The sequence below is a fragment of the Trichosurus vulpecula genome, chromosome 8 (genome assembly GCF_011100635.1).
Source record: "Trichosurus vulpecula isolate mTriVul1 chromosome 8, mTriVul1.pri, whole genome shotgun sequence".
NCBI classification, from domain to species: domain Eukaryota; kingdom Metazoa; phylum Chordata; class Mammalia; order Diprotodontia; family Phalangeridae; genus Trichosurus; species Trichosurus vulpecula.
This window is the reverse complement of record NC_050580.1, coordinates 181,321,691-181,337,878: the sequence shown is the minus strand read 5'-3', so window position 1 is coordinate 181,337,878 and position 16,188 is coordinate 181,321,691. Positions and strand designations below refer to the sequence as shown.

The 16,188-nt window shown below is 40.6% G+C and overlaps 1 protein-coding gene across 1 annotated transcript; it reads right to left on the bottom strand.

The window, feature by feature from the left end:
* Positions 1 to 555: 555 nt before the first annotated feature.
* Positions 556 to 1,221, bottom strand: LOC118829714 (inactive ribonuclease-like protein 10). The gene has a single exon (XM_036736620.1). It carries the CDS (start codon positions 1,219 to 1,221, stop codon positions 556 to 558), a length of 666 nt encoding a protein of 221 aa, XP_036592515.1.
* Between the last annotated feature and the right edge of the window lie 14,967 nt (positions 1,222 to 16,188).

Sequence of the window (16,188 nt, the reverse complement as noted above, 5' to 3'; positions counted from 1 at the left end):
GAAGGGTCAAAGATGTGTCCCATTTTCTAGAAGACCTCACTAGGGTGATTGCTGAAGGGGTGATAAAAGCAGCGAAGGGTGAGAACCCAGGTCGTTGGCACATCTTCTGGTGGCCTTCCTTGCAAAATCATTTAAGGGGTGTGTGTGTGTGTGTGTGTGTGTGTGTCTGTGTGTGTGTGTGTGTGTGTGTGTGTGTCTTTGTGTCTGTGTCTGTGTGTATGTATGTGTGTGTGTGTGTCTGTATGTATGTGTGTGTGTCTATGGCGTGGGAAGAGAAGGAAGAGCATGTTGGGCAATTCTCTTAAAGTTTCTTGACCTCAGTTTATTAATTTAGGAAGTGAGAGGGAAGGGAAGGGCAAGAGGGGGAGGAAGGAGTAAGTATTTATACAATATCTATTATTTGTCAAGCACTGCACTAAGAACGTCTTACAAATATGATTTCATCTGAAGTGAGGGACATAATCTCTATATTCTCATTGGGATCTGGAGTCAATTTTTCTATGTCTTTAGAGTGAGAACAAACAGGAGAAAGGAAAAGAAGAGATGCCTCCATTATTAGGCATGTTCTTTAAAATTCCGGGGGTTCATCCCATCACAGGCAATGATTATGTTCATGGTCATGGGAATGCTTTGGTATTTGCACTTATGGCTTGAGACCATGTCGTGGATCAGTTGGCAGACAGTCAATTGCAAAGGTTCTCTGCTCTGGTGACAGTTATTCCCCTTTTCCTTACAAGGAATATTTGGGGTGGCGCAGATGGCTCTCACTTTGTCGTAGTGCTCATGGATGAAGGTGTGCTTCTCCTTACAGGTGCCCTTTGGCCCTGATAATTTCTGGGCCATCATGACATTGCAGTCCCTACTATTCTTGAGCTGCCTTGAGTAGAATATAGCCTCCTTTTGAAACAACTCCTCAGTTACTGGTGTCTCATGGCCTGTAGCTTCCTTTTCACTGGCCTCTGCCAATGACATTTTCACCTCACCCAATAGCATGTCATTCTTGCCAGACTCTTGTGGTTCTGTAGCTTTGATGTCTCCTGTATCCTCTGTGGTCTCTGCCTCCTCCCATGAGTCACTGTCCCAGAGCAGGTTCAGCAGCTCCTGGTTTTCCTCTGGCTTTGTGGAAGTCAGCCAAAGCCCCAGGCCCAGGCCCAAGCCCAGCCCTAGCCCCAGCAGCAACAGCAGCATCACAGGAAAGGTCTTCAGCAGGACCAACTTCATTTTCCCTGGGAGAAAAGAAAGGGAGAAAAGCAGGAGGGAAGAGGGGTAGGAACCTATTTTTTTTAAGACACTCATCTCCCTAAATCCTTCCAGTCTTGTCCCTTGGTGTCTTCCTTCTCCACATTCCCTCATCTACATGTGACAAAGTATCCTTCTCCTTATGTTTCATATATTTCCAGTGCTTTCTATTCTACTTTCTGACCTTACTTTGGGATCCTCAGATCATGAAACTAGAACTAGAAGGGACCTTAGAAATGACTGCCTTCAACCTCCTCATTTTACAGATGAGACAACAGAGGCCGGGGGAGGTTAAATGTTTTTCCTAGGGCCACACAGGTGGTCAACGGGGGAGGCAGGACATGAATCCCGCTCCTCTGACTCAAGAACCAGTGGCCTTTCTCTTATAGCCCACACTGGCCCAAGACATCCTATCATAGTTCTGGGGCCTTCCCCTTCCCAGGTCCTGTGCCGTGGTTTCTACAGAAACAAGATCTGCCTCTTCCTCAGGTCGAAGAGGCTCTAGGAATGTCTTTCTTCTATAACTGACAGGAGCTAGAGTTGGAAATTAGTGGAATAGGTGAAGTTGAGACTTTTTCCACATGTAGCACCTTAGTGGGGAAAGATGGAAGTTGCTCAAGTATTCCCTTAGGACATAAATGACCACAACGACTCCAAGGTAGAAGGCCAGGAGTAACATAAATTCATACAAATACACTTCTCTTCAGTGAGATTACAATCACAGTCTAGTGAGAATGTGATCATAAATTCTACAGCTCCAAGTGATGGATGAAGCAAGATTCTGTGAGAATAGCCTTTATTTTTTTCCTCTCACTTGGAGCAAATGGATTTAGCCTTTAAACATCTGAGAAATATCCTCAGCAATAGGGAAACCTGGTCCAAACCTCACTCTGTGTAGAGGATTATAATAGGAGACTGCTAAGTGTTTGGAAAAAAACGCTGGCTTGGTTTCTAATGACTATGGTTTCTGGTCTTTGTTCTGACATTGTTTTCCTTATTTTGGGAAAGTCACTCAGTTTTTCTGGGCCTTAGTTTTCTCCTCTGTAAAATGAGAGTGTTAGATTAAGATGATCTAGGTCCCATTCAGCAGTAATGCTTATGATCCTATAAGGAGATGAAGCAAAATGTACAATAGTACATTTATGGCTCTGATTCTCTTGCAATTTTTCCTCGTTGTGAAATCTATGCCCTTACCTCACCGCCAAACCAGGAAGAAACTCTCTCACTCCTGTCAACTATTCCATATCTCCAAGCCAATTCAGGGAGGGGAATATTTATTTTTATATCTCCAGGCCAGATGATGCTTGTTAGAGTTAGGTCTTGCCTCAATAAGCCACTTCTGCAGCTGATAAACTATTCTTTTACCCAGTTATATTTGAACTTAAACCAACCCCAAGGTAGGCTAGGGGATGTCAGATACCTAGTGATGGGTTTTCTTGCTTACCAGATCTAAAGACAGCTGAGCAAGGGTGCATCAAGCTCTGAATCCAAGTCAGACCTCCACAGACTGGTCCCTTCCATCTAGGATGGTATTTCTTCCAGTACTCCCAATACTGATATAACTTACCTAAGCACCAGAGTAGCTTCCAAGGCTCTCTTCAAATTCTTGCCTCTCCCCTTTTACCCTCCCTGAGTCTCCCTTCCCACCTAAGGTTTCCTTCCCTTTATCAGATGCTGAAGCTGAGCTACAGAAGAAACAGTAAGGAATCTCCTAGTTTACTCTGTATCCTTATATATAGTTCTGTCCCCTCCTTCCACCCTCTTACCTTCCAGCTCTTTGGGTATATTCTCAGCCTGTTCTTGCTCCTACACCCACCAATTTTATAAAATCAGGCCATTTGGAGACTGAAACACATCCAATCATCAGGAAAGGAAATGATCTAAGATTGGAAAATGACTGGCAACTGTTCAATCATCAGACAGTTCTGCTCATTGCTTACACCCCCACACCTCTCTTGTTTGTAGCTGACCTGTAGCTGCACACCTGAATTTAAATGTTTTTAGTATTCTCTCTAGCTCTTGTTAGTTTAATTCTTTTCTGGGGGAAACCAGGCCTTTTGGTCTTTACTCAATTTAACTGTCCATTATGGTTATCTGGCTTTCCAGTTCGAGAAAATATGTCACAGGGGTATCGTTGCATGGCCTAGGAATTGGTAAGACCTAGGTTCTAATTTTGTCTTTAACACGTACTGGTTATGTGACCCTGGGAAAGTCACTTAAGCCCTCATTGCTCTAGGATGGGGCTTTCTGTCCCAGATTATATGTTGCAGAGAAGGTACCAAATTGTCAGAGGAAGTTTCTCTTATTTGAGAGTGCCATCTATCAATGAAATCACAAGTTTCATGATTGTTGAGAGTTAGGATGGCATAGTAGAGAGAAGCCTGGTCTTGGAGCTCTCAAGACCCATCTCTAACACATACTAGCTGTGTGATCATGTAAGTAGGATCATGAGCCTAATTACTTAGGCTCCCAGAAAATTCTCCAAGACTTTAAGTCTCAGAAAACTTGCTAGAGGGTGCCCCCACAAGCATTCACTCTTTTGATTTTCACAAGAGCCCTTCAAAGTAAGGAAGACAAATAGCATCCTGAATTTACAACTGAGGAAACTGAGACTTAGGCCCAGGTAGGTCTTCTATGCCTTGTTGGTCTTCAAAGTGTGGTCCAAGGACCATTAGTGGTGTCTATAAAGGGATCTGCAAGTTGATCTCTAATATTTTCAGTCTTTACAATATGACTATATTGTTCTTTTGGGCACAAAATAATAATAACAACATTTTAAGGTTTGCAAAGTGATTTACATATGTTAACTCATTTCACCCTCACAACTCTATGAAGTAGTTCCTATTATTTCCCCCATCATAAAGATAAGGAAACTGAGGCAGTAAATTGACTTGTGCAGGGACAGCTAGCAAATATTTGATGCAGGTGAGGGAGAAGGAGTCAGTAGAAATTTAGGAATGAATCCAAGAGAAGGCTTCAGAATCACTGAATTCCCACATTGGAAGGGACCTCCAACCTTTGGAGAAAACATTAATCTCTTCTCTAACATTTCCAACAAAGAGTCATCTAGTCTTCTCAGAAATCAGGGACACTTTTGTATAAATTAATCAGTCAACTCTACCAATTTCTTTCCCAGTAGGTGGTTGCAGGGCAGATCCTAAGGCAGAAGTAAGAAGTAGTTAATTTTTACTTCAGTTTGCAAGGCCAGTTCCTTCTGCCCTACTGAAACTTGGTTTCAGGAAAGTATCTGATAAAGTCATTTATTTATGCCTCCATATAATTTGCTCAGAGGTGTGCTAGAACCAGCTAGAACTTTCTCAAGTGAGCCAATGATTAAATTTTCAGTGTGAATATTTGCATCTTGGAAGTCATCAGATGCTACAAATTAGACCTTGAGTTATTTTTTTTGTAGATAATGATGGAGAAAATACTAATGATGCAGAATAAACTTTAAAAAGCATTGGATATTTTCAGAGAGGCAGTTGTGAAATGGCTTCCAGCACTCTACTGCTTCTGCCTTAGGTTCTAGGGGAGTCCTATGGGACTACATTCCTAACAACATAGCTCAGGAGCTCCTCTACTTGGGTTTCTTGTCAATCAGCTAGTGTAGGCAATGAGCTCTCAGGAAAATCATTCACTAAGACAGTATAGTAAAAAGAGTTTCTGTAAGATATTCCTTTCATGAACTTAGGGCACATCGTCCCACAAATACACATATAGTTGGTGGGAAGAGTTGACTCGGACTCGAAGAGCATGATGGTTATTAGGCATATGTGTAGTAAATGTGTGGTGAAGACAGCTCAGCTTCTAGTATTGCAAGGTCTGGAAGTTTACTCTCTTCCCAGAGTCCTCATGCAACTCCCTTTGACTACAGCCCCACAGTCGGGCTGGCTTTGCTGTTCCCGGGGCATCTCTGCTTAGCTGGCTGCTCGCCTGGGTTCCCAGGGTGTGTTCCTCTCTGCATCCTGACACTCAATTGCCAGAGGTCACATTTCTTGAAGCTGCTTCCTCCCTTGAGGGACAGTCTCTCTGTATCAGTGTCTGTCTGGAGTGTGTGTCTGTGCTATTTGCCTCTGATTCTGATTCTGGGTGCCTGCATGTCTGTGAGCCCTTTTGCTTCTACGCTACTCTCCATTAGAGGCAGTGTCTCTTAATTATTCCCGAAATCTCTCTCACTCTTGAACTGCTGGATGGGATGTCTCTCTTTCTGCTGATAGATGTCATGCTTGATACAGAAAGAAGAGAGATTAAATCTCTTTTTCCTCACCTGTAGGGGTGTCACTTCACTACTTCTCCAATTCTTGACTGCTCCTCAGAATTTATCTTTCCAAAGCCTCTACAATCAAGGCTTATTCCCCTCCCCCTTTCCCTCTCCCCCATCGTTCCCCTTCCCCCCCCCACATCGTTCCCCTCCCAGTCAACTGAATTATTTCCTTCTCGACTCAATAAGAGAATTTTTGAACCTCATAAAGAGATCAGAGTATAGACACAGATTGTTTTTACACGAAAACTTGATCATGTGTAATGATTACAATCTGTGACTGTATCACCTGAGTTAAAAGTGTGAATCACATCCCCTTCGAGCCCAGGTGATACTGAGAAAGATCCCCTGTATGTGTGTTTAGCTTCTGGAGTTCTGCTGCTTTTTAGTCTCTTCACAAGAAATACTTCTAGAGCATCTTTTCTGGTCTGCAAAATGTCCAAGAAGACCATGAGTTGGTAGAGAGAATAGAAGAAACAAGGCAGAAAGACAAGAGAAAAAAAAGAGAGAGATAAACATGTAGGGGCAGGATGGGGTTAAGCCTTGGCAGACACATCAAGTTGTTCCTTCCTTGAGGCACCCTGTTTAATGTTGTGTCTTTCTTCTTGGCTGTCTGTCCCAGGCTGCTTTTTCTGCCTCTGCCTTGTGGTTGTTTCCACTAGGGTTCAGGCAGGTTTACAGTCCAGGGCAGCACTTCCATGGACTACCTTTATCACTTGAGATCTTCCAACTTCCCCCTCTAATTGGGTCTGATCTGTCCTAAATTCCATCTTCTGAATATGGAACCTTCCAAGTTGACAAGTAGCTAACCAGATAATTCAATCTATGTGAATTTGCTGAGGATTTAAGCACTCCCTATTTTTTAGGTAACTCTGCAATTCATCATTGACTCCCTTTGGACTCAAGCTCATACATCCAATCAGTCACACCTCAGATTATGGCTTTGCAGATAAATAATCCAGAAGAGAGGAGAAAGCCACTCTGGAATTCTAACCCTGTACTTTGTTAGTTTTTATTTTGCTGTACAAAATATATTTTATTGTTATTCTTTTAAAATAATTTTATTGATATTTTCTATTTCTTACATTACCACAGTATACCATATATCTCTTCCCCTCCTCCTCCCTACAAAATGTATTTTAATCTTAGTTCATTAATTTTTCAGGGTCACATAAAGCTATGAAAGAGATTAGAATTTCATTGGAATGGGGGCTGAGTCTTGAGAGATTTATGGATTATCATTTATTTTATATCCATAAAAAGCGAGCTTGGGAGGGAATGAGAAAAACTGAGGGTGACAAAAATGGGAATTTCATGCACACTCCAAGAATGAAGTGATGTAGTATCTGTTGTGTAGGCACAAGTATCTAGTGCCATTTGCTGCTTTAATTTGATATAGCAAGCCACGCCACCAGGTTGTCTGTTTCTTCCTGCATACCAAGCAAGTGATTTGGAGCAGCTTGAGTGTAGCCTGCCACCTCCTGGCTTTTCCTGATACAGCCCTTAAATAGCCCTTGTAGGACTGTATTATTAATAGCAGAAACAGTCAGTCAACAAGCACGTAGTACACGTTTAATACTCACAACAAAAAAAAGCACAGTGTCTCATTAAGGCAAGTTGAGAGGTTATAATTAGTTTAAGATTCAGTTAGGCTCTGGAAAGCAGCAGCCAACTATTTACAGCTTTTGATTTGCTTTTAGTCCGGCCCATTTGTTATTCATGCATTTCGTAGAAAATCCACGCCAGTTTAGAAACATGAAGAAAGACGGAGAGAATATGGCCTCTGAATATGAAGCAGAATTTATTTATCCCATTGACCCTGGAGAATATATCCTTTCAACAACATCCTATGTTTGTGATCATTTAATAGGTTTGGATTTACAAGTCCAACACCTCAAAGAAATCAAAGCAAGAGCAAAAAGACCCATATGCACAAAATATTTATAACAGCTCTTTTTGCAGTGGCAAAGGACTGGAAACTAAGTTGGCCCATAAATTGGGTAACGGCTGAACAAATTGTGTATGGTATATGATTATAACAGTTGGATGCATTGAAACTTGACTCTAGCATAGTGATGTCATTTTGGTCCTCTTCGAGAACAAAGGACAACAACCAACCAACCAATGGAATGCTATAGTGCTGTAAGAAATCATGAAAGGAACGATTTCAGTTAAATCTGGCGTGACTTATATAAACAGGTGCAGAGTGAAGTGAGCAGAACCAGGATGCCAATTTATACAGTACCAATAATACTAAAAAGACAGACTATTTTGCAATCCTTAAAAACTCTGATCAATGCAATGACCTACCATGGTTCCCCAGGACCAATAATATAGCACTCTATCCACTTTCTGACAGAGAGGTCATAGATTCGATGCAGAATGAGACATAAATGTTTAGACATGGCTAATATAGGAATTTACTTGATTGACTCTTGGTATTCATTATGAGTAGGGGAGAGGAGTAGGAGAAAAATGCCTGTTCAAATGGTTTTTTTAAGTTAAAAAAAGAGAAACATTTACAAAGTCAGGCTTTTGGAGTATGATCATTTCATTCTAAGCATTGTATTTTTAATTTGCACAGCTGCCATCTGGTCATTTGTGACTTCAACTACATAGTCTAAACTTTAAGATTTATCTTAATTGTGGTGTTGTTTGTCCTTCTTTCTCAAACCGGACCATGACATCAGGAAGGAGATGCCATGACTTGCAAGTGAATTGAAGTGAAGAGGGCTGTGCAAAGTCATCAGTCTCATTTTTTTCCCAGAGCCATTTGGGTCCATTGGCAAAATATGGATCTGGATAACTAGAGATGGTCCTGGATACATCCTAATTATGTATAACTGAGAGAAAGCAGAAATATATTCCAGATCCAATCAATTTTGATTTTTTATATAAAAATGTAAGCCCTTATTAAATAATAGCATAAATATTGACCAACCACTAATTTTTAATTTTCTGCAACACGCTAAGTCAAAATATAGTTTATTTAACATTTTCCAAATAGAAATACAGACACTTATGTGTGGATAATAATTATCAACATTCAATCATGACTTGATATAACCTCAGTTTGCTATCTGCCCTAAGGAGAAACCATAACTTTCACCTATAGTTTTGCCATGGATCTAGATACAGTTCCTGGCTTCTAACCTGCTTAGTTATTTATCAGATGAAGGCTTTTAGTTCTTCTATTTATCAAGTCCCTTAAGGAGAAATTGAGCTTCTTCCATTGGCTCCTCAATTCTAGCTTCTACCCTTTGCTTTTTTCTTACTTACTGTCTTTCTGTGGCCAAAGCAGAGAAAGTAAAGAAATGAATTATACTTGAATCCTTATGATCATCCCCTTGTAATCATCTTCTTCCAATCGGGAGAAGGTTGCTCTGACAACCACCATCAACACCTTCAGATGCTATAGCAGATCTGATCATGTCAATTCTCCCTCCCGCACTCAGTAAATTACAGTGGTTTTCTATTACCTCCAGGATCAAATACAAAATCCTGTGTTTGGTATTTAAAGCCTTTCACAACCTGAATCCTCCCTAACTTTCTAGTCATCTTATTTTTTACTTCTTTCTATAGATACTTCTATCCAGTTATACTGGCATACTTTCATCAAAACCTCCATTTCCCAGCTATATTGGCAATCAAAATGGGCTCTTAGCACTTAATTCAACCATGTGCACTTGAAGAGTTTGGCCTTTATTTCCTTGATTAAATTAGGAGTCCTTGATGACTTCCTTGCCTCAAGGAAAAGCCTAGTTTAAATGGGTTGGAGTGACATGTTTGTGACATCAGAGGCTTTTAGACCACGTGGGTTTAGGTCACATTTTTGTGACGATTTTAGGTCACATGGGTGAGTTTCATGTGTGACTCACCCTTGACTCTGCAAAAGATATAAAACCAGAGGTTGACTTTCTTTTTTCGGAGCTCTGAGCTGCAGCGGTAGTGACACATGACTCTGAGCCAGCCGTTGTCAAGCTCCCCAGCTGAACTCAGATATTGGTAATTACGAATTGTATTTGGTCTGTTTGTAATTTGATTGTATTTGCTCTGAAGTTCAGGGTGCTGGCTTTTCCCCCTGAACTAAGTGAATAATATTTGTATGCTGGATTAAAGTAAGATTGTTAACCCCTTAACATTTCTTTCCTTAGTAAAGCAGATCAAAAGGACCTGGGCTTTTGCAGCGTTCTGTGTGCTGGTTGTTGTTGGTTTTACACCCCCACAGCAGCTGCTAGCCAGACTGTTGAAACACCAGCTTAGGGCCTTTTCCCTGGTTCTCCTCCATGTCTAGAATTCGCTCTCTACTTACCTCTGCCTCCTGATTTTTCTGTTTTTTTTTCAAGATTTACCTCCAATCTTACCTTCTGCAAGAGGCCTTAGAAGGATTCCCTTTCTGTTCCCTCTTTCCTGCTCCCCTTCCCCTGCTAGTGCTTTCCCTCTGAGATTGCTTTTCATTTATACCATATATATCCTATATATAGGTAGTTATTTACATGTTGTCTCCTCCATTAGAATGTGAGCTCCTTGAGGACAGAGGCTGTGTTTTTTGCCTTTCTTTGCATTTCCTGCACTTAGCACAGTGCCTGGTACATAGTAGGTGCTTAGTAAATGCTTACTCACTGACTGACTATAGGACTGAGAGAGTAAGAAAGACAAAGGTATTGACCCTTTACAATATTATTTTATTTAGCTCTATACAATGCCCTCTTAGTTTTATTGATACAGTGCAAAATCTGTAAATTGACTGGGGTATTGTAATATTTTTATTACATAGACAGTGTCTGATTATGAGCAATGAGTATCCCTCTAATTATGTCATTCTTTTTTTCTTTAAAGCATAGGTTCTTAACATGGGGTATAATAATGTCAATACAATTGATTTCCTTCATAATGAATACCATGTGTTTTGTTTTATACATTTAAAAACTTGATTCTGAGCAGGAGTCCATAGGCTTTCCCTGATTCCGTGAAAGTAGGCCCTCAGAAAAAGAAGAAAAAGCCCTGATTTAGATCCAGAGCTCTTTCTACTCCTCCTCACCCTTTCCACCGAATTGCTCTTTGTTAAGTTTCCAAAAACTTGTAGCACTGTTTTTTGAATCTGGATTTCTGCCCAAGATTTCTTAAAGTGCTGTAACATTTATCCCCCTTCTGAATACCGTAAAACAAATCTGAGAGAAATGAAATGTACATTTTACAGTGGTTTCCTTAAATAGATTTAAAGACTTGAGATGCATCTTGAAGAATGAGTGGAAAGGAGGAAAGAAGACTTTCCCTTTTTTCTCCCCATCTCTTTATTTTTAGGTTTTATTTGTGCCTTTTCTTTGTACAACAGTTGTTCCTGGACATGTCCCACCTTCTTCCCTTGTAGCAAAGGAAAAAATAGGAAAAATAATGGATGCGAGATTTTTGTCTGACAGTGTATTTAACATTCCACACAGATACTACCTCCCCTTCCCCCCTTATTAGGAGGAAAGGAGGCATATTTGAAAGAGGGCTTTCTAAATGAGGGAGAATAAATGTGTATGCACAGCTAAGAAGGTGGAAATACACAGATCTTATTTGAAGAAAAGTGAGTAGAACAGTTTGCTTAAAATAGAGGGTTGGTATTGGGAAATAGTGGAAGATAAATTTGGAAAAGAAAGCTTAAGCACAAGTAGAATATTAAAAACCAAACTAAGGAGGCTTAGACTTTATCCTGTAGGCAATGAGGAGCCATTACCAGGAATTTATGAGTTGAATATCTCTTTTATTGCTATAATAAAATTACAAAATCTTTTTATTATCTTGACTTGCACCTATGGGTGTTTGTGACTGAGAATTCTTGAGGTCTAAAGACCATTCATAGCTATTAATAAATAATCCTATTTCCTCCTCTTGTTTCTTTTTCTCTTCTCTCTGTCACCTCCTCCTCCCTGCTCCTGCTCCCCCTTTCCCTCCTCCTCTGCTTTTTCTCTCTCCTTCTACCTTCTCCTCTCTTCCTCCTTCCTCCTCTTCTCACCTCCTTACTTTTTTCCCTTCACTCCTCTAATTTTTCTCCCTCTATTGTTTTGACGTCTCTCTTCTTGCCTCCTCCTCTCCTCTTCTTCCTACTCTCTTCTCCTCGTTTCTCATCTCTTTCCTTTCCTCCCTTCCCTTCTCTCCCCTCCCCTTTCTAAAACATAAACCAAGAGAGATTTCAGATGTCCACAAGAATCCAACCTTTGAAGCTCTCTTCGTTGCTGGCTCCATCGAGCCACAAGCTATATGGAAAGTATTAACAACTAGGTCACAACCCTCTTCCAGCTACAGCATTTAGCCTCACTCCTCTCCTGCACCAAGAGTTCCTTTCAGCCTCCATATTTGCCTGCACTGTCTTTCACTCTTCATCACTTACTACAACCACTCTCACTGCAAACAACTCTCTACTCCCTAATATCACACAAATCTACAATCAGAGCACATTCTCACCGAAACTATTGACTCTCCTGAGGGTCTTTCCCTCCAAGCTTGATTTCTTCTTCTTTTTTTCTAGTTAAAGGGACCATCCTTTGACTCACTTCTTGAAGAGGCCTATTCACTGAATGGGCATTACCTCACTCTAAGTAAATACATGGAGAAGGCCTTAGCTTTAGCCTAGGGTCTCCCATTGCATCCTGGGTTATCTTTAGTCATCCTGATGAATATCTGGTCACTGGATCCAGATGGCTGTGGAGGAGAAAGTGAGGCTGGTGACCTTGCACAACCCTCCCTCACTCAAATCAAAGTCACCTGCAAGTCATGTTATCATTTCCCTGATGCCATCGTCCTCTTTGAAAACAAAGGACAAACACAGTTGACTCTCCTTGTATCTTATATAGGCTTATATCTTCACAGAACCCAGACCACCATCATCATACCCTAACCCGAAGCCTCCTTCCTGATGCTCTTATATTCTACCCCTACCATGCCCCACCCCCTCACCTCCAGAATTACAATCATTTGCTTCCTCTTGTAGCCAGTACTCATGCAATGTTGGAAGAAAAGATATAGAGGGGTAATGCCTGTGTCTGACTCACTAGGAATCAATAATCTTCAACATAATTTCCATTTGACAGGTTAGATTTTTTTCTCTTTCAAAGTAATGATTTTTATTCAGGTTTTTATCTAGTTTCTTCTCTTATACAGAGAAGGAATCCTTTGCCAGGCCCTGAAATAGCAGCAGCAGCAACAGAAAGGAATGCTTTTCCACAACAGCTGGTTTCATGTCCTCCGCAAGGAAAAAGAGATATACAGGCACATCCTTCTGACTGGACTATAATTCCTTATTTGCCCCTTAAAAGTCACTTAAAGATATCCTGAATTTGAGTACCATAACAGTCCCACTATGAGCCCATCTTCATATGGAAGAAAAGAAGATTGGGGCAAGAGAACACTTTTATATCGTAGATCTAATGTAATAATATTTCATACTTCAAGGATCTTTGATTTCATCTGTGAGTACTCATCTACTGATGCTGATTGGAATCTTTTTTTGTTTTTGCCTTGATAGAGGTTTTAATAAGTTGCGGTGGTCAAAACCATTTATCAACTAGTAGACAATCCTCTGGTGGTAGGCATCAATAAATCTTGTCAGGCTACTCCTCCAAGAGATGTAGATTTTATTGACAGGCCTGTACTACTTGAAGGTTTTCTTTCCAGTTTGGTGGTACCTCCTAGATCTTGTCCTTCACTAGCATAATTTTTTTTAATTTTTAAAAACCTTTTTTTTGTTGTCATTCGAGGTTAAGTGACTGGTCCAGGGTCTAGACTTGCCCAAAGCTAGTAAGTGTCTGAGGCCAAATTTGATCTCAGGTCCTCCTGGCTCCAGGACTGGTTCTCTATTTGCCACCTTGCTGTTCCTACTGACATAATTTTCAAGAAGGGTCACTTCTACACCATGATAAGATACCAGAGTAAAAATTTGGTGAATAGCTCATATTTATAAAACACTTTACACTTCACAAAGTGATTTCCCCACAATATCCCTACAAAATGGGGAGGACAGGTATTATCCCTGTTTGAGAGATGAGAAAAATGAAGCTTGGTAAAGTTAAGTAACTTGAACACAGCCATAGAGCTAGTAAAAAGTATAGCCATGGGATTTATACCCAGGTCTCTAGATATAAAATCCTGTATTTTTTTCTCTAGACTAGAGACAGACCTTCAATTCTCCCTAGTGTAGGCCTGAACCAGACTAAAACATAATTGGGAAATATTTAACAAAATAAAAAATATATAAATAAAACATACATAATATTAATATGTGGTTTTCTAAGCCAATATGTATACACAGGGATCCTTACTTACGGTCAATGGCTCCAGTTTTTATTTGACATCAGTGATCTAGCAAAGAAGCCCGTGGACCCACAGACAAAACTCCCAAGTACAGCAGAGCCAGATTAAAATGCAATTGGAAAATGTTTAACAAAATACATAAAAATACAACACAACATAGATAATGTCAGATTGTGGTTTTCTAAGTTGATGTGCAGCTGCAGGGATACCTTTCTATTTAAGTTTGACACCATTGCCCAGCCTCCTGTGGGTCCTTACCATGTCTTTTCTTGTCCCTATATAAACAACCACTCCCCCTCTCATCCTGATGCCTCCTCCAACCAGAACACCACTATTTCCGTATTCAACTGTATCATTGTGACAATTCTAGTCTTTCCATTGCCAAGTTTAGAGACTGTGGGGAACTAGGTATCTGTAGATCATAGTTCTGGTTCCATTGTTAAGTAGATGCCACTGTTTAGGTAATGTCTTATTCTCTCACATCTCAGCCAGTGACAAATTGAGAAGAGTCATAAATGAGCTGAAGGCCCTGCCTCTGTGGACTCTTCCACCTTAGGCTCAGTCATTAATAATAAATAATGCCTTATATTTCTAGAATCCACTGTGGTTACAAAATTCTTTCACCTATACCTGCTCATTTTATCCTCACAGTAACCCGAAAATAAACAGGTATTATCCTCATTTATCAGACCAGGGAACTAAAGCTCAGAGATATCAAGCAACTTCCTCAAAGTCACACAGGAGGTATCAGGTCTTGAATTCAGGTCTTCCAACTCCCAGGCTATTCCCCTTCCCATAACATCATACACAAACAAGGCAAACAGAGGAGTATTGCTGACAGATACAGCCTGTAACCTTTTATTTTGTCCTAGGTCTGCCTGCCCCTAATCTTAGGGAGATGGTACCAGGGGTTGGAAATGGGTCCTACAGTGGGAAACAAATTGAGCTTGTCCCAATGTTGCTTGTTAGTATCTCCTTTGATCATCCTAACTCCATTTCTTTGTACCCTGGCTCTGGTATCTGTACTCTGTCCCTCTCCCAAGTCTGATGAACGCCTCCTATCCTAAGTTACTTCTAAGTATAGCTGTCCTTACCTCACACCTGTTGTTCATTTGCCCAAATAACTCATGAGGACTTCATCATATTTCTTTCTATTGTCAGTCAGTTGGAAGTACATTGGGCTAAGAGTCAGAGATTCCCAATCCTGACTTTCCTTTTAAGTAGTTGTAGTACCTTGGCAAGTCACTGCAAATTCTAGACCCATCCTTCCCCCTCACCTGCAAAAGAGGTGAACTTATTCTTGCCCTATCTGTCTCGGAAGATATTGATACACGGACCACATGAAATGATGTTTGTAAAAGATTCCCTCTTGTCTTATTTCTGGTCACTTCACTCTTTTTCATCCAGAATCTCATTTTCTCTGTTGATCTATTGAGGTTTTCTTCTTGAAAAGATCCAAATGGATCTAAATAGTCACCCTGTCCTACCCTGGGGCCAGCTCACCTGATGGAATCCTTGCACTGTGGTTCCTCCAGGGAATGAATGAGTCCTGTTCTGTGGCGGGGGTAGTCCATGGGCTCTTTTGATATTGACCCCATCAGGGAGGGGGTGGAGTTGAGAACAGGTAAGGAAGATCATAGGACCATAGGATTTAGAGCTGGAAGAGACTTTAGAGAACATCTAGTCCAATGGAAAGGAGACTGTTCGGAACAAGATAAAAAGAATGAGATCTTTCCTTGGGGTCACTTTGTAAAAAGACTGAACTTAAAATATTGATTTGAATAGATACCCACCCCTCCTACACCCCAAAGAACCCATTACAAAATAGATTGTGTTTGTGTAACATGACTGGCTCAGGCAGGGAAAGCCTCAGGCAAAAGTGTGAAGTATAAGCGCTTTGACTTCTTTTAGGGGATTTTCTCCCTCCCATGGTGGCCATCTTTTAAATCCCAAGTCTTAATTTTTTACATTAGGCTAACAGCATCCTCATCTTCTCTCTACTCTCTTTCCGATCAAGATCTACTCTCAAGAAAGAATCTGAACCACATTAAGATGCAAATGACTAAAAAAAGACAAGGATGGTGCTGGTAAATATTTAACAACTGCTTCTCAAAGAAAATGTACACAGTAAACTTTTAAGTTTAATGTGCATTACTAATTATTTTCTCCATCATTTTCTGGGGCACAAATGCTCAACCTGAAATTTAACAATTGGCTCTCAGGAGCTCCTGTGAGCTGGCTCCAGCACACCCTTGCTGCGGTATCTACATTTCAAAAGGGGACAAAGTCATAAACCAAAGGAAAGTCTCTGGTGGTAGAATTTGAGTTGTTGGCTCCAGAAAGAATCAGTTCTTTGAGGCACTCAGAAGTGACCGATGCCAGCACCTTTAATG

Bases quoted from the DNA above. Each gene is read 5' to 3' on its own strand.
- LOC118829714 (XM_036736620.1), bottom strand. From the start codon at position 1,221: ATGAAGTTGGTCCTGCTGAAGACCTTTCCTGTGATGCTGCTGTTGCTG.